This window comes from Candoia aspera, chromosome 2, assembly GCF_035149785.1.
Source record: "Candoia aspera isolate rCanAsp1 chromosome 2, rCanAsp1.hap2, whole genome shotgun sequence".
Lineage (NCBI taxonomy): Eukaryota > Metazoa > Chordata > Lepidosauria > Squamata > Boidae > Candoia > Candoia aspera.
Genome location: NC_086154.1, coordinates 215,023,690 through 215,042,265, shown reverse-complemented (window position 1 = coordinate 215,042,265; position 18,576 = coordinate 215,023,690). Strand labels below are relative to the sequence as shown.

At 36.5% G+C, this 18,576-nt stretch overlaps 1 protein-coding gene across 3 annotated transcripts in view; it reads left to right on the top strand.

Annotated features, from left to right (window-relative positions):
- The window catches only part of AP3S1 (adaptor related protein complex 3 subunit sigma 1), a 29,028-nt gene extending 10,833 nt beyond the window's left edge, over positions 1-18,195 (top strand). Inside the window, exons 4-7 of one of the 3 annotated variants that reach the window (XM_063295312.1) lie at positions 685-756; positions 6,135-6,242; positions 10,174-10,273; positions 17,663-18,195. In XM_063295312.1, coding sequence (XP_063151382.1) covers positions 685-756; positions 6,135-6,242; positions 10,174-10,273; positions 17,663-17,724 — 342 coding nt within the window. In that variant the 3' untranslated portion in view covers positions 17,725-18,195. Of the gene's footprint in view, positions 1-684; positions 757-6,134; positions 6,243-10,173; positions 10,274-11,478; positions 11,521-17,662 lie in introns of all 3 variants that reach the window. The other 2 variants (XM_063295315.1, XM_063295314.1) reach the window with 2 other exon arrangements.
- The last annotated feature ends 381 nt before the right edge of the window (positions 18,196-18,576 follow it).

Sequence of the window (18,576 nt, the reverse complement as noted above, 5' to 3'; positions counted from 1 at the left end):
AGTTTAAATATATTTATGCAAAGCATTTTCAAAATGGGAATTTGCATGAAATATGGGAGGTTACATTTCAATGTGTAGGTGCTAGACCATTACATTAATGAAATTTGATCTCTATACAGGTAGTCCTAGCTTAACAACCACTTGTTCAGAGACTGTTTGAAGTTACAACGGCACTGAACAAGGGGCCTTACAACTAATCCTCGAAGTTGTGGCCTTTGCAGTGTCGCCATGGCCACATGATCGCAATTCAGGCACTTGGCGACTGGTGCGCAGTTACAATGGTTGCAGTATCCTGCGGTCACATGATCGCCATTTGCAACCTTCACTGCAGGCTTCTGACAAGCAAAGTCAATGGGGAAGCCAGCAGGAAGTTGCAAGTCGTGGTCATGTGATGTCATGTTTAACGACTGCAACTGGAACTGCCATAACTGCTGTCATAAGTCAGGGCGGTTATGTGATTTTTCAATTTACGACTGTGTCGCATAGCAACAAAGTTGCCGGTCCTAATTGTGGTCAGTAGGTGAGGACTACCTATAACGTTTCTGGGATCTTCCAAGAGACAAGGTATATTTGACTTCCTGAATCATTTATAGTAACCTGTATTCTGTTTCCCATGTTTGTTCATAATGTAGTGGTTGAGGTTACTATTCACCTTTGACCCCTTGCCTTTTTTTTTCTCTACAGGTTTTTGTAGAAACTTTAGACAAGTGTTTTGAGAATGTCTGTGAACTGGATTTAATTTTCCATGTGGACAAGGTACTGTAGTGAGATGCGGTAACATGAAGTCAAAATATTCTGACAAGAAACATTTGTTTCTGCTTCTGTCAGATGGTAAACAGTCCTATATTTTTTCAAATTTCAATTATATTGTAGATAGGGTAGTAATTTTTAGTTTACTGAAATATTAAATAACATTTGGGTTGTTCTAAAGCTTACCTCTGGAATTACTTGGCAAAGAAGTATAAAAATGATTACATATATTCTAGTTATTAAGCATGGAATCTTTGCATTCTTTACTTGAAATAAGCCTCTTGAACATTGTGTTCCAAGTTAAAGATTCAGAAAATTATGCTGTAAATAAACTAAAAATGATCATGATTGCTCATACTCTACTTGGAATAGTATGTTACTATGGCTGTTTTCAAAAAATTAAAATGTTACTTGTGAAAAAGGCAGGAGTGTAGTTATACCCAACCTTCCTTTTAAATTGAAATGTCTGCAGTCAGCTATGATTTAACTGCTTATACAATTTGGATACCTAGAACTCTGTACCCACCTTGCAGTCCTTTTCTATTAACTCAGGACAGCCTTTCACAACCTCTGCACTCTCCAAATATGTGGATTTTAACTCCAAGAATTTTTAGCAGTGCTTTGACCATTGGGGAATTTTGGGAAGCTGAAGTCCACACATCTACACGTCACCCAGGTTGGGACAGATTGGTTAAGTCATCCAGGTTGAAATGGTGGTGTTCTAGTGCCTTTTCATGCCTGCTCACGAGAGCCAGTTGTTAAATTTTTCAGGAATTGTGCAAGCTGGTTGAGAGCAGAGCTGAGCCATGACACCTAGTGCACCAATCAGCTGCTTGGTGGCAATGGAGCTGGCAGAGCCAGTTGTGATACATTTATCAGCATACCATTAGACAGAGATCTCATCTCTGCCTTCTTTCATAAATAACTTTTATCAAGGTAGAATGGTCTTGATATTTTTGTATCAATAGCTGCATGAAATCATGGCTAGGACAATACATAATCCATAAGAAGGAAACTTTAAAAACAGACCTAGCCAAAATTAAGTGATAAATTGGTCATACAATAGCCAGTGGTTTCTAACTTTATGGTTTTTATGAACCACTTCATTGGCCTCAAAAATACCACTGTATAATCTAGAGATAAATAGTACTGTGCCTTGGAAACCATGGCAAACCTGATGTATCCCCTCTCTATCTCCAAATATCATCCATATCAATGCAACACTTCATACATTGCTTTTTATATTTTTGCCTTTTTGGCCCTTTTTTCTGAGGATCTCATCAATGCCATCCAACCACATCTTGTATAAATATGCTCTTATACACATCCTTTTTTGCTTCTTTCAATAAATGTTAATAGCTTGCTGCAGACCACATACTTCTGTCTACCTCTGTTCTAGCATTTTCATATCTAAATTATTTTCTGTCCGTTTCCCTATCTTTAGTAAACATTCTACCAAAATACATTCATCTACTTTTTGTTCACTCTTTTCCCTATCAGATACAGGTACATTGATCTTCGATATTAATTTTCACTACATCATACAATTTCATATTTGCTGCAGATCATTCTGGTGCTCAGCCAACAACATGGCACCATTTGCATACAAAAAATACATGCATATTCCTGTCCCCAACCAACACGTTTCTGCTGTCATCACAAATGTTCCTCATACATTTGCTCATGAATACATTAAACAACCAAGGGACATTGTATATCCTTTCCTTACTCCCTACTCATCATTGAATTATTCATTAGCATTCTGTTTAAGGTTACACATGTTTTATTTCCATCACACACCACTCTTACTGCATTCAGCAACCATCTCAATTACATATTCATGGAAAACATTCCATAATTTAAGTCTATTCTTTTATCATATGCTTTCTCTAAATCAAGAAATGTGCAATAAGCTTTCCCACTTTTATAGCATTTCACAGTTACCCTCTGAAAAGGAGGAATCTGGTCTCTAAATCCCTGCCAAGCATAATGCTGCACTGCATATTCCAAACTGGCTCATTGGCATTGCCCTTTCAGTCAGAATTCTGCCAAACACCTTCCAGGCAAATGTAACAACCTAATCCCAGTATAGTTTTTGCATTTACTCATTATATTTTGTGTAGGAGAATTATAACATTCTTCCAGCTGTCGGGCACAGATGCAGAGCTCACACATCTTACGTTGCTTAATCATGTCATAAACCATGTATATATTTTAACATTTTGAAACATAAACATGCAGCCGTAGCATTTTTCAACGTTCTCATGCCTGGTGTGACTTCTTTCTTGATGTGAACATTTATAGCTTCATTTCAAATCTACGACATTAATGTTACTATTCCTGTCCTGACTTCCAGGAAACACTCTGAGACAAGGAACTGTTCTCTAATGTTTATTGCTAGTACATAACAGTAATCCTAACAAACTGAACAAGCGTGGGAAAAACCCAGCCATATAAACCCCGCAGGTTAAGGCGGTCCCAATCTGTGCCTCTTGGAATGGCTCACCAATTCCTCAGTGCTACGCATGCGCTTAACAGTCTGGAAGGGAGCCCCCTGCTCGCCATCCTTACTCATGACAATTCCTGGAACTTCCGGGGAAGAAATGGTAGACTGAAGACAGCTCCACAAAAAGTGGAGCCGACGACCACAACGTAATGAAGAGCCAGAGAATAGACCGGCTCTTTGATAATTCCTCTCCGGACAAGGAGAGAACTTGAGATCATCCACAAGTGCTTGAGACAGTTGCTCCTTGCAAGAAGACCCCAAGGCAACAGACTCCAGTGGGTTTAGAGCTCTGGAAGACGAGTGAATAGCCATCTTGCTTAAACCACAGTCAGCACCTTTGAAAGAACACTAAGTTCGCATACTTCCTTTTCTAATCACTTTCAGAAATCACTTGTTAACTGCTTTTCAGTTACTAGGAACCTTTGGATTGACAAGTTTTACAGCAACGGGTGAGTTTCCTTAAATCCTTAGTGAAAGAAGTTTTAACTATAAGTTTAAGAACTTAAAAAAAAATTGGGGAGGGAAATAAACAGCAAAAGGATGATTAAAACTTTGATTTTAGAAAGTTACAAATGGACTAAGGATCGAGATAAATTTGAAATAAGATTTTAGAATTAATGATAAAGAATTCTTCCCTTGGGAAAATGCTTTTGTTTTGATTTTTTTTAAAACATACTAAGATAAAACTTTAAAAATTGGATGCTAGAAGGAACTAGAGGAAATTAAAGACTATAATTAAAGGAGAAGAACACTCAACTCACAATTATACAATGAAGCAAAGTATTTTAACATTGGGCATATTGAAGGATATTTTTGAACAATGGACCCAGAAGTTAATTTTAAGAGTGTCTGCCTCTTAAAATTCTATCTATAGACTATGTTTAAAAGATATTACAGAAGAGGAACAAGTTTTACCTGACAAGATTGAGACTGATTTGAAAGTGGATTTAAAAATGACAAGCTACAAGAATGACATGGAAAAAGATGTTACCCTAAACATACAAAAGAAACTGGCTGATGTATTAATAATTAAAAGGAATATACAAATAACAAACCAAGAGAGTGACCTGGATAATTTTCCTATATTGGATTTACAAAAGAGGCTTGTTCAAGTTTTGAAGAATTTTGTGAGAAATCAAGTTCTAGGACATTATTTGAAGGGACTAAAAATCAAGATTGTTAGAAGTAAGAGGAAGGAATATAAAGTTGGATTATTTGATCAAGGTTAAAATAGATATATTGTTATCTCTGGTAACCCTTAATGGACTTTTGCTGACATCAGGACTGAAATGACAAGGCTTTAAGGATTTGTTTACAGATAAGAGATGGGATATGGGAAGAAGAGACCATTTGTTGTATTTAAAGAGATGGTGATAAGTTACTAATATTGTTTATACTTGTGATGAAGGGGGAAGTCACTTTATATATTTTCTTTTTCTTTATTCTTTTTCTTTCTTTTCTATTTTTCTTTCTCTTCTTTTCTGCACTTTCTATTTTTTCTTTTTCTTTTATTTTTTAGTTTGTTAGTTTTTACTGTTGTAACTGTAATCTTTAAAAATTACTAATAAAATATATTAATGTTACTATTCCTTTACAAATACATAACATAATAAATGAGCATTCCCTCATTTCAATTTCATCCCAAATAATTTTGTCATTTTTATTTTTGATTCCATTCACTGTGCTCGATGCTCCTTGTTTAGTCCTTTTCACCCAGTGTCAGAGCAATTTATTTTAATCAGAATCACTGTGGGTTTTCACGTCTTCATTTAATCTTAACCATTCCTTGACTCCCTTCTTTGCTGCTGTTTTTCTCAATACAAATCAAACAATACCTTGTTCTCATCCTCATTTTTACAGCAAAGCATTCTCACAAGCTCACCATCCTCATTCATTCTTGGTCTCTGAATCGCCCAGTCTCTTCTTTTGTGTTGATGTCTCCTAACATCTTTTCTGGAGGCCTTAGCTGAATTTGTTCCTTTGCAAATGAATCACTCCCTTCACTATTAGATACCTTAGATAGTGTGTCTGAGAAAGTATTGCAGCTTCTTTCAAGAATGCAGATTTTGGAACAGTTATTATTCATTACAGATAACAAGTTTTTTTTTTCTTAAGAGAATTCTCTTTTTAATAATTACAGATAGACTTGTACATTTGGATTTGCACTAAGATGAGGTCCCTTCCATTTTTAAGGCAGCTTTTTAAAACAAATTCTCTTCTGCCCTGAATCTGAAATGCTTCTTGTAATAAGATTTCTATGTTTCCAAAGTGAATCCTTCCCCCATGTTTTCCCTCCTTTCTCTCTTTTCCTGAGATCTGTTCATTGTCAAAATATTTTGAAAATATGAAAACTACTTCTACTGGGGGGGGGGGGGAACTGTCAACTAAGCATATTTTTCTCAATTTGCATAGCTTTTGCACATAGTACCAATTGTTAGGGTTAGGGTAGAATTTAGTAAATTTATTATACCTAAACAGCAGTTCCTTGAATTGCATCACAGTATTTTAAGATTGGTTTTGGTCTCCCTGATTTTATTTTGCATATAGTGGTCAAATGTCAAAGTGGCATATATAATACTCGCCCATCCCCCCACCCACATCAACAACCTATGAGGTAGGTTAGGTTGATTGAAAGTGGTTGGCCCAAGGTCCCCCAGTGATTTTTCATAGCACAGTGTGGACGTGAATCTGAATATCCCTGGTGCTACCACACTAGTGCTTGAGATGAAAGGAACATATCTTTGATCTCTTACAAATGTTATATTAGAAAAGCTAATTTAAGAGAAACATACGTTATAAAAATGTGATAAAATACAAATGTATTGGTGATGGATTGATATAATATGTGCAACCATTGTTTATTGCATGATCTTTTTAGGTTCATAATATCCTGGCTGAAATGGTGATGGGCGGAATGGTTTTGGAGACCAACATGAATGAAATTGTCACCCAAATTGATGCTCAAAATAAACTGGAAAAATCTGAGGTAAGAATGAGAAGTGGTAAAACCAGTTGCAGCATGATCATACAACTTGCATGATCCAAAGTAGTCATTTATTGTTTTAATACTTGGCTATTTTGATTGCTACAAATTAGCATTTAGAATGTGGCATGGTAAAGCCTTTGTTGATTGCTTGAATAGCTGAACATTTCTTTTTTCTTCTATCAGATTTCCATTTGCATTTATCTATAAAAATATTTCTGAGCTTCCTTCAGTCAAGGCTTCTGACTCTTAAAGCTTGTTAAAGGTGGTGATAGCCATAGCCTATGTACTAATGTGCTTGTGGATATATCCCTTGGTGTGCACCAGGCTCCAGGCTCTACACAATTATTATTGTTTTTAGATTCATTTAATTAAAAGAATAAATGAGAAGCTAGCATGCTGTAAACACAAGCCCAGTGCTTTGTTTGGAAGTGTGTTTACCTGTTTTGGTTTTTTTTAATCCTCAGAAGCTAGAAAGGTAATTAAAAGCAGCCTCAGTTGTTTAACTTCTGGTGAATTTTGTGTTATGACTGTTCAGACCAGTATTTTTCAAACTTGGCAATTTTAAGACATATGGACTTCAGCTCCCAGAATTCCCCAGCATATGCTGGCTGGGGAATTCTGGGAGTTGAAGTTCACACATCTTAAAGTTGCCAAGTTTGAAGAACACTGGTTTAGACCACGCATTGACAGTAATTTTTGAAAGTGCCCATAGCATGTTCTCAGAATTCCACATGAGCCTTCTGGTCAAAAAATTTGACAACCCCTGTTTAGAGTGCTTCATTAAATGGTATTTTTGTAGCAAATAGAAATAAAAAATGTTAATAAGATGAGCATGTACTCCTAAGAAGCTGAGCAGAAATTAAGACCCTTTGCTAATCCTAAAACATGATAAGTACCATCTTATTATAGCATTATGTTTTCTTTCTTTAGAGGGTAGGCTAATATATCTGCAGTTAAGTAAATGTGTTTCTTAAATAATCATCAAAGTTGCTGTTTTTCTTTCCACCAAATGGGAATATCCAAAGGACTATAAATAACATTATGAACTCCTTACATCAAACTAAATGAGACACTAAATAAATTAGCTGTTGTTTTGTGTCTCAGTAGCTTTATTTATTCTTTAGCAGCCCTGTGGAGAGGTTTCCCCCTGCCCCACAATCACTTTTCTCTTCCCGCCCTCTCACGGCTTTTTGCTTGTAAAAGAAACCAGCTAAGAATGCAGATCCCATACCTTCAGTAACAAAAAACACCTTTGGTCAAGCCTTTATTTTCTAGGTTGACCTATTTTTATACAGCATTTACCCAAAAGGAAGAAACTGGAGGCAGCTGGCTGCAAATAATCCAAGGAAATTGCTAGAATGGAGGCAGGAGACTGAGAAAAGGTGATGTCCACTGCTTTTGCCTTAAAGGTAAAGGTAAAGGTTTCCCTTGACATTAAGTCCAGTCGTGTCCGACTCTAGGGGGCGGTGCTCATCTCCGTTTCAAAGCTGAAGAGCCGGCGTTTGTCTGTAGACACTTCCGTGGTCATGTGGCCAGCATGACAGTCACAGAACGCCGTTACCTGCCCGCCGAAGCGGTACCTATTAATCTACTCACATTTGCATGTTTTCGAACTGCTAGGTTGGCAGGAGCCTTTGCCTTACTTTAGAAAAATGCAGAGTCCATGAACTTCTTCAATCCACAATGCTAGCTAGTCACCAGGAGTCAAACCCAGCTTTAGGAAAGCTACATTCTAACTGTGGACTTGGCACATTTTTCTCTCCTCCTAATTCTTGGTGAGGCAGCCATAATTGTTTGGATTCTACCTCTCTTTTGTCTTGTTACAGCAACTCATCTCTACAACAGGGGGCAACAAGACAATGGGAGGGCTAACATACATTTGTCTTCCCACACCTTGTGCAGAAATGTGGGTGGGCAGGGGGGTAAATGATAAAAAACACACGTGATGACATCATCATGCAAATGCAACTTACATACATGCCCAGATGTCAAGGCATGATTGTGGCATTTACCTGATGTCACTGTGTGCATATCACGATTGTGGCATTATCACAGTTTGCTGTGGATGCCACTGAAAAGAAATACAGGTGGTCCTCGAGTTACAACTGCAACTGGGACTGGGATTGCCGTCGCTAAGCGACGCAGTTGTAAAGCGCAATGTCACGTGACCGGATCACTTACCAACGGCAATCCAGGCAGTCCCAGTTGTCGTAACTCAAGATGCGCAGGTCGTTAAGTGGGAAGCGGAGGGAGTCCCAGGTAAGGAGCATGCGGGTGCCACAGGGGGGTGGGGGAAGCACTGGGAGGCCCGGCAGGGGCCATGTGCGAGTCAGGGGAGAGGGTGCTCAGTGTGGCACCAAAAGAGGACATGGGATGTGTTTGTGTCTGTGATCGCAGGGAGGCTAGAGAAAGAGGGTGCTCTGTGTGTGCGATTGCAGGGGAGGCCGAGGAAAGAGGGTGCAGCATGTGTGTGTGTGCGATGACAGGGAGGCCATGGAAAAAGGGTACAGAGGAGGTGCATGCATGAGTGTGATCACAGGGAGGCTGTGGAAAGAGGGTGCAGGGTGTATGTGTGTATACGCAATTGCAGGGAGACCAGGGAAAGAGGGCACGGAGTACATGCATGCGTGTGCGCGATTGCATGGAGGCTGTGGAAAGAGGGCACGGGGTGTGTGCATGTGTGTGCAAGCTAGGGAAAGAGGGCATTGGGTGTGTGCAAGTGAAGGGGGAAAGGAGGACATGGTGCATGCAAGTGAAGAAAGCGGGGGCAGACTTACCCCAGCAACTAGCAGCCTTCCTTGCTGGCTTCCCATTGACTTTGCGTGGGGGAAGCCGGCAGGGAAGGTCGCAAATGGCGACCATATGACCATGGGACACTGCAACTGGTCATAAGTGTGAGCTGGTTGCCAGGCACCTGAATTTTGTTCATGTGATTGCGCAGGTGCTGCAACAGCCAGAACTTAGAGTATGAATTTCGAGTACTGGTTGTAAGTCCCTTTGTTCAGTACCGTCGTAACTTTGAACAGTCGCTGAATGAATGGTCGTAACTCGAGGATTACCTGAGTGTTGTGGGAGTTTGTACTGACTGAACAGGAGAAGCCCTAAGCTTCCTTACTTGAGAGTAAGTGCTTGGTTTCAGTTTCACTCCTTATAGAATAAACATGTGTAAGATTTATGCTCACTGAGCACAGTGCAAATACCTGTTGAGTTTTCCACAAACCAGGTGTGTTTTTCTTCCCTTCCTTGTCCAACTACTTCCCTTGGCTTCCTCTATACAGTATCCTGTTTTGTCTTGTACTTTCTGTTTCCTTTCTGGTACAGCTACCCCTCCTCCATCTGTAGTTTTGCTATTTTATTTGCTATTTCTGCTAGAAAGAATGAAGGGCATGTGTTGTGTGTGTGTGTGTGTGTGAGAGAGAGAGAGAGAGAAAAGAGAAAGAGAGTGTGTAATTGTGTGCATGTGCAGGTGATTACCAATTTTTATATACTGAGAGAGAGAGAGAACGGGAAGCGGAGGGAGTCCCAGGTAAGGAGCGCGAGGGTGCCGTAGGTATATGCAAATACTGTATATGTGTTTTCATGCAAACACTTAATGGGGCAGTAGGGAGGTGGATAGTCTCCAGGATTGGTTTCCACTAGAAGTAACCAGGTGGAGAAAGCTGGGCATTGCACAAGATGTTGATATGTTTCCTCGTGTGATAGTCTTAAATTCCGGGTTGTCTTCCTTTTGGGTAAATGCGATACATAAACAGGTATGACATGTATTCTCTGTATCCCTGTATATAATCTCTAAAATACGTATCATACATACTACATACGAAAAAAGATGTCCCAGTTGATTCACTGTTTTTCAAGTAAGTTTGCTTTGAATCTTCATAAAATCTCTCTGTATTCACCATTTGGTTGAATTTCTTTCTTTTGATTATTTAAGCTATTTTCTAGCTACAGAGCAGTGCAGCACTGGCTGAGAAGCACAGACATTTGCATACCTATGCTGCATGGCCATATGCTGGTGCAAAAACTTAATAAAGGTATAATAAAATCGGAATCAGGCTTGTCTGAATATACAGTAATTTCTTTGAGTGGTTCAAGAGATAAATGAGCTCTTCATTCCTTTTTGAAGTGCAGTTTTAGCAATTTTACAAAAATTTAATAATTTTTATTAAATTATGTTTTAAGGGATTAACTTGTTCCTGAGTTTGAAATAATGAAGGAAGCCATTTCAGTGTAATGTTCCAGGTTAATTTTAATTTCCATTGCCTCATTGAATCTGTTTAATTTTTTTCTGAGTATACAAATAAAACTTGACAGATTTATAACAGAATACTAATAGAATAGTAGTGCCTTTAACTACTTTTACTTACTGTCAGTGCTTATTACAGAGCAAAATAAACCAATAATGAAATAAGGTAATATAGTCTCTGAACAAACTGATGAAACCCTTTAAAACCTCCCGGGGAATTTACTTTGGAGAAGATGCTTTTGTTTTTATGTCAACTCCTAATCCCAACCACTGCCTTTGATCCAAAATTCCCCTTCTGCTTGCACGCTATGTGGGCACGTTATTGATTCCTTCCCCATCCCCCAGCCACACTGTATACTATTCTGAAGTCTAATTTGAATGACTTTTTGGGGTGGCGTTGGGCAAGCCCTGATGCATGCACAAAACACTGCATGTGGGTCTTTGGATCCAAGTCATGGCTCTTATCTATTATTTCCAGCTGATACTCAAATACCACTTTTCAAATACAGTCTAAAGCAATGTCAGTTAAGCTGCACTTTTAGGCAGCTGGGCTCCACTTCATAATCTAGCCTGTAGTCCTGGATGGTTTTGTTAAAAGGGAGTGGGCTTGCTTTAAAATAAATGGGTAGACAACTGCCTTAGAAAGAAATGAAGATCCTGCTGCCCCAACTGATGTCTACTGAAGTGGTAAAGCAGAAGTTTCTTTTGCTTCTCTTAACAAGACAAGGGCAATTTTACTTGTCAATTTTTGATAACCTTTCTGCAGAAGGAAAAAAAAGCCAAATTAATAAAGCTTTAGGCTTTGGTAAAAGGGAGAGTTTGGGATGAGTGTCAGGCACTATCAGTGACATGGAAGGTGTTCCCTGGAAGAATTGGGATCCTTGTGTTGTTTCTGTAGTCTTCAGCTGGGTGTGAATTTGGTCGTTTTAAGTCAGTCCTCATTTTTCCAAACCACCTGATCTTTTCTAGTTCTTTCCATTCTTCTCTTTACAGACCTTTATCTTTCAGTCTCCCAGACAGGACAGGTAGATACAGGTATTGCTAATTTTGAGAAAAAATGTACTTCTGTAAAATAAGGGAAAGCAAAATGATGTCAAAGGCAATTGATAAATTAGGCCAGACTCAAAAATTATGTGTTGATAAACCCATATTAGTCTTCGTAGCCCACTTTTTGTGCTGGTTTCCTTCATCTTTTATTGCCTGTAGTGTATTCAGTAGATTGTCATTAACTTCATATATTTTTACATTTATTTTTCCTTTCATTAGTGTTCAGCTTTAGAATTTCTATCTTTAAAATGTAACTTCAACATTTGTATGCCCACATCATTAACAAATCTGATTTATTTGGTATAGATGTAGTGTTCCCAATTGCTTGATTATAGTCAGTTAGACAGAAATCAGAATGCTGTCACACGCACTCTTTTGTCCCATGCCTTTTGTTTCTTTCTAGAGTACCCAGCATTTGGCTTAACCATAACTATATATGTACAATTAGATTAATAGCTGTTAGACTATCTAGGGTTTTGTTTAAACTGAGGATGTGAAAATATGTTTTCAAGCTGATTTCAAATCCTGGATGGAGAGAAACTTTGACTATACTTTACTATAATTAATACCTTGTTGATATATCACTTAAAACTGGGGTGAGCCATCTGGAATTCATGCTCCAGAAGGGAGAAATGGTGGAAGCTTGTCATACATTAGCCACTGCCAATTCCTTAATGTTTATTCAGAGCTATTGACATTTGTATCCCTTACTGAGAATGCAATAATACAAACTCTAAGGATGTTAGGTTTTACAGAGTAAGATTAATCAGTTGCTAGGCATAGATTTTTTGAAGCATTGATTATAATGGACCGCTTGTGCAAATGAAAGACACCTAAGTTCATGCTATGGGTGAGCATCTTTTATTACTGTTGGTCCCACCACCCTCCAGCCCCTCATATTGCACATTTTTCTAGGGGATCACCCTAACCCACAGGGCAACTTGTAGGGTTTTCCATTGGATTGTAGCAGAAAAGGTGTGGAGAATTATAGTTTTTTTAAGGTAAAGCTTTCACTTTTCACAGGGTGCTTTATATCAGGGTTGGTGGTTTTTTCTCCCATTTTTTTTAAAAAAACTACAGAATAGTGCCAGGGAGTTGTGGCAGGTGAAGTCTTTGAAGTTAATTTTATATTTTCAAGCTGATACCAACAATGTGACATAGAAATGTGCTGTTTAAAAATGCAGTTAACATCCCCAACCCCCTCTCACTGTCTGCTCCAGTTTCTATGCTCCATATGAATGGATGCACAAAATTAGATAGCTCCAATAATAATTATATGTATCTAACTAGATAGCCATAATAGCAACAGTGGTTTTAAATACTACTTTTTGTATCAGTTCTTTTTTCTCTGAGAACTTCTGTCAGTGAGAAGAATATAAATACTGTTAAATAATAAATATTTAAATTATGCTTAGATACCCATCTTGAAAAACAAAATCTGCAGAAATTAAATACAAGAGTAATATTTAAAAGAGAAAAACATTTGAGGGCTTTGGGAAATTATTGACAATAAGTTTTCACTAGACTAAGGTTTAATATGGCTGGTTAATATTCCTGAGGAAGCTTTACTATAATTGCCAACAAATAAGAGAACACTGAAAATAAGAGAGAGAACATTTAAAGCTCAATATATACTACATGTCAGGTATAATCTTGTTTCAATCAGTAACATGTAAAATCCTAAGACAATATATTTACTTGCATCACTCTTATCTTTGTAGGAAAATGTTACACTTTATTTAATAGCTAAACTTTTCTGTAGCATTTTTTCCTATAAAGATAAAAAGTCATCAGTAACTAGGTATCTATATCCAATTAAAGAAAGTCAGTAAACTTCACAATATCCCATGTTCATGCTAAGTGTGACCAAAATTAAAAAAACAATTTTCGATTCTTCTGATAAATAAAACTTAGCTGAAAGCAATCCAAACAGTCCATTTTTTATTCTACAAATACATTCTTCAAGATAAGGGTTTCTTTATTTTTATGTAATATTGCTCTTTTACTTTCTGCTTATACACATTCTGTTTTTATTTTTGGGTCTGGCAACTTAAAAGGAGATAACAAATCAAATTTTTAAAAAAATCATGTCCATCCATTACTATCGCTGTGATCCAAGTGCTTGAAATTTCCAAGAGTATGTGTAAGTCTTCTATCTGTTTGGCATTTTGATATACTTGCAGACTTCATTTTGTTTTTTCTCTAATTCTGTTCATTTATTTAACTTCATGAGAAGAGAACATGATCATACTTTTATATTCTGTACTGCATCCTTCCATCTTATCCATAACCCTGCTGCTTTGAATCATACTTGTTCTGGGAAGAAGGGTTGATAGAAACACCAACAGTTGTAATACCTAGTATCAAGTAAGTTGGAGGAGTGAATTCCAAGAACAGTGCATATAAAAGGATCTGCCTTTTATAATAAGCACAAACACTTGGGAGGTTAACCGGTCCATTCATCTCGTAAAAAAAGCTTGGAATAGAGTTGTTACAATTCTGTCATTTGGAAGATAATTATGATTTAAGGGAACAAGAAAGCTAAGCACTTACGTGTCAACGTAATGTGTTGTATAACAAAAGAGATACAATATACAACTTCCATATTACTAAATAGTGTCCTGAAAAGAATCTAAAGTACGCTTTGCATTGCTAAATGTCAATTTTTGTTATTAGAAGAACTATGTCTTTCCCACTTGTGTTAATTGGGTTAAATGTACTATTATCATCTCTGCCTTTTTAATGTGTAAAAGAGTGCTCAGTCTGTAGTTTGCGATTGCAAGTATCACTGAAGGCAACCTGTTATGGGTTTGATCCAGACAAATGTCAGTGAAAGTCAGGGAGACAAGAGGTGACTTTCCCAGCCCATCCTTTCATAAGAAACTCTTTAAGCCCTGAGAGGGCACTCTTTTGAGGGCTGGGAGATCTTGCTGATTGATTGGGTTAGAGATCATACTGATGGATTGATTAGCTGAAGGATGGAAGGATCTTGCCAAACCTAAGGGGCCACCACTCATCAATGTTTTCAAGGAACAGGAGAAGAAATCAGTCACCCCTTGTCCATGCCCTTACTGGGGACATTGTTATGGAATCAACCCTATGTCTTTCAATGACCACTGAGTTTTGAAATACCAAACTTATGTGGTTATTTAAGTTGAGATTACAAAGCAGCTGGGGAAACGTTTAATTAGTTGTAATTTTAGCTGTATATAAGTTCACACTGTATTTCTAATACCTTGTGGGCATGCTTAAACATTTGTGCTCATTATGAGATCATGAATAATATTTTCAGGTTTAAGACAAAGATTGGTTTTTACTTATTGGGTAATAAGAATCACAGAAATGTGCCCTTCAGCAACTTGCTTATGATGTAATTTGTGAAACTCCATGGGATATTTTATTCCTTTTCTAAAACATGTAAGAAAATAAATGATCAATACATTCAAGAGCAACTGCTTAGATGAGGAATATTGAATCCCTCTGTCAATTGCTGTAACTTTTTGTCTTTCTCTCCAGCTCTCAAACTAGAAGTTAGCTAGAAAGGGAGAAAAGTGTCTGTAATCATGGGCTGGGTGATGGAAGAAGATTGGATTCTTTTTAATGTTACATTCCTCATCTCTTTTACCTCTCTCCATGTTAATTGGATGGGCCCATGAAAAGAAATTCATATCTGGCACAATTGCCTATAGCTGTACATCATTGGTAGATTTTTTTTGCTTACATTAAGTATCACTCCAAAACTGTTCACTATGTCTTAGAAGTATAGTGTGATTTTTAGTTTGTGCTTTAAATTGTGGTGTTGGATGAAAGGCAGCTGTCAATTCAGTGAACTAAAATTGAAATGGTTTGCCCTCTTTATAGTAATATATAGATAAGTCAAACGTATTTCTACTGAATTCTTGTCATGGAAATCCTATTAAACATTATCAGTATCTTTAATAGCTAGTAGGGAATCCTGATTCATATGTATTCCTAAATATCTTATATTCAAGTAGATGTAGATGCAGATGTAGATGATTTTCCTTGGGTAAAGGAAGTGTGTGCTAGAACTTGGTGTAAAGAGTTTTTTCTTTTTTAAAAAAATAAAGCAGGGCAAAAGGTTCTCTGAATACTTGGAAACCCACCAAGAGAAACAAAATGTTTAAAGGAACTTTATAAAACAGAATGTTAATGTCAAAGCATGTCACATTGTTTTAGGTCTATTAAGATAATAAAAAACTGGATGGATATAAAAGGGAAATATTTGTAAGTCTGACACTGGTGGGCTTGTCTCTTGCTTGTAAAAATACAAGGTTGGGACTTGCAAGTTCCAACTGTTGAAAAAGCAGAGATTACATTTTCCTGGAAGAAAGGCAGTTAATTTTTCCTAGACAAAAATGTGCTAACCTCTATTTAAATATATTACTTAGTAATCCTTTTATGCATTTTGCAAATTCTGTTATGATTAAACATTCTTGCCCAAAGTGAATTTTTGGGAAAAACAATTTAATGGCAGCTAATGAAAAATTCTGAATGAACAGCCCAAATCTTAGGAATATATGCTTTATCTGAACTCAATATGTCTTATGTTCATGCAAATGTAGTTATGATAAAGTTATGATCTAATAGTATTTCATTTTTTCTTTATAAAAAGATTAATAGGATCTAAAATAAATTTGGTTTACTTACATTTGAAGTAAGTAAATGCTATTAAATAAAATAATCAGATACATACAAGTCACATGGAAGTGTGATAGACATTGCAAATTAAGATTTTTCTCAGGGAACAATTTTTCTCGAAAATGGTAGTGAGACATATTAGCAAGTGTTAATCATAGACAAAAAGCAGCAGTGCTTTCTTCTGGAAAGCCCTAACTAAAGCTGCTGTTTGGGCCCTAAGGAAGACCTTCTGTGTGTCTGAATGTCAAATTTCCAGGCATGTATAGGAAGTATAGGAAGGCTTCTGTCATAGAAGACTTGAACTGTGAGTACTTTACTAAAACAAAACATTCATACAGGTTAGCCCAGGGAATATAATGTCTCAACATCTGAATATTTTAAAAGTATGTGAGAGTATAGTCAGATGGTGTTTAGAATTTCAAATTGTTAAAGATTTATCTTTGGAAAATTTAAACATTCTTTTGTTTTAGTATTTATGCAATTTTGAAGTGTTCTTTTGCCAATGTAAGAAATTTGATGAACTCTGGGAACAGTACACGAGAGAGTTTTATACATCCCCCCCCTTCTATACTACCTCTTACATTAAAACAATGGCTTAAAACTAAAGTATTGGATGAAATAATAAACTAAATCTGAATTGAAACAACATCCTTTGAAATTAATAATAATTTATGTTGAGAATAATTTTGATAAGAGGATCATTTTCCTGCATAGAAAAAAAAATGAAGATCTGAATTTTAATAGTAGTTCTAGCAAGTTTTCATTCAGGAATAATTTGTTCTATATATCTGCAGTTTGGAAAGGATAGAGCACCATATTTGAGAGGAAGGGAAATAAATAGGGCATGCTTTAGCATCCATATTTCTAAACGTATAAATACTTAATATATGTCTTTTAGATCAGACTTAGATCAGACTAGTGTTTTTTTGAACCCTGAGGCTAAACACTTAACAGATTAAATGACTTTTTAAAAATTATGTGAAAAAGTTTATTTTTGTATATGATGATGTTGAGCATTTGATTAAAATGTAAGGCTGTAAGAAAACTAAGTGTTTTCTATTTGAGATGGAACAGATCGTTTAAGAATTGAGGGATAGTCAAGTTTTACCAATTGCAAGTATCAGAAAACTGGCCCAAGCTATTTACTGTATATGCTGCAGTACCTAGAAACAGTAAAAATCAAAGCTAGCATGAGCTTTAATGTTAATTAACCTCAAACTGATTATTTTACAGACAACATATTAATTTTTCATTGTTGCCATTGCACATACTAACCATATTTTAGATTTTGTGTGAACTGCTTCCACTTCCCCTTTCCAGATGAATATTTCAGAATTTTCCATTTCATTCCAAACCAAAATATCACCTGGTTTCTAATATTTAATATTGGTGTCTTTATGATTTATTGCAATGCTTCACTGTAAATTGTAATGGACACCATCTTAGTGGTATCTTTTTCTTCTGTATGCAGGCTGGTTTAGCAGGAGCCCCAGCCCGGGCTGTGTCAGCTGTAAAGAATATGAATCTTCCTGAGATCCCAAGAAATATTAATATTGGTGACATCAGTATAAAAGTGCCAAACTTGCCCTCTTTTAAATAATTTGTGCACTCCAGGTAAAAATGAAAAATAACTAGCTGATCACAAATGTTTACCAAACCAATGTTTTGTTAATTGAATAAAAGACCGACATAATCCATATAAACCTTCTGTAGTAAAACTGTGAAACTGTTCTGCTTAGCAAATATAAAGAAGTGGCTCTTTTGTGATTTCTAAATAATACTACAATGTCCTTTTAAAGCATATCAAATCTAAAGCATATAATTTTCTGGAAAGGTAATTCAAAGTATTTATTTTCTTTGTATAACTTTTTTTTGTATACACTAAGCTCTATACTATAACTAGTACAGCAGTCTGATTATATTTCTTTGTCTGATGTGTTGCATGACAACATTCAACTGTATTTTCTCTTGCTTTTTGAATAAATTACCATGACTGTATTTGAAGCGTTTGTTAAAAATCTAACAGTTATTAATAGGAATGATTTTTGTCTTAACCAAGATGAAATTATATTTTTTTTAAGTAGAAGTCTTATATCAGGTTAACCAGCATTCTGCATTGGGAAAAAACAGGATTTTGCAGGTCTTTGAACATAAATGTGTGTATTTCATATAACATTTTGCTTTGGATATGGAAAGCAGTGTAGAACTATGCAAGGCAAGGGAACCTTGATAGTTACTATTATGCCTGTGTCATCACCGTTTTCTTTTTCCACATCTAGTTTAATTCTCTTCCTGCTCATGATCCAAGGTTTTCTGAATAAGCTGGCCAAATCTAGAGTAACTTTCAAAAGCCTTTCTTTTCTACATCCATATTCTCTCCAGAAT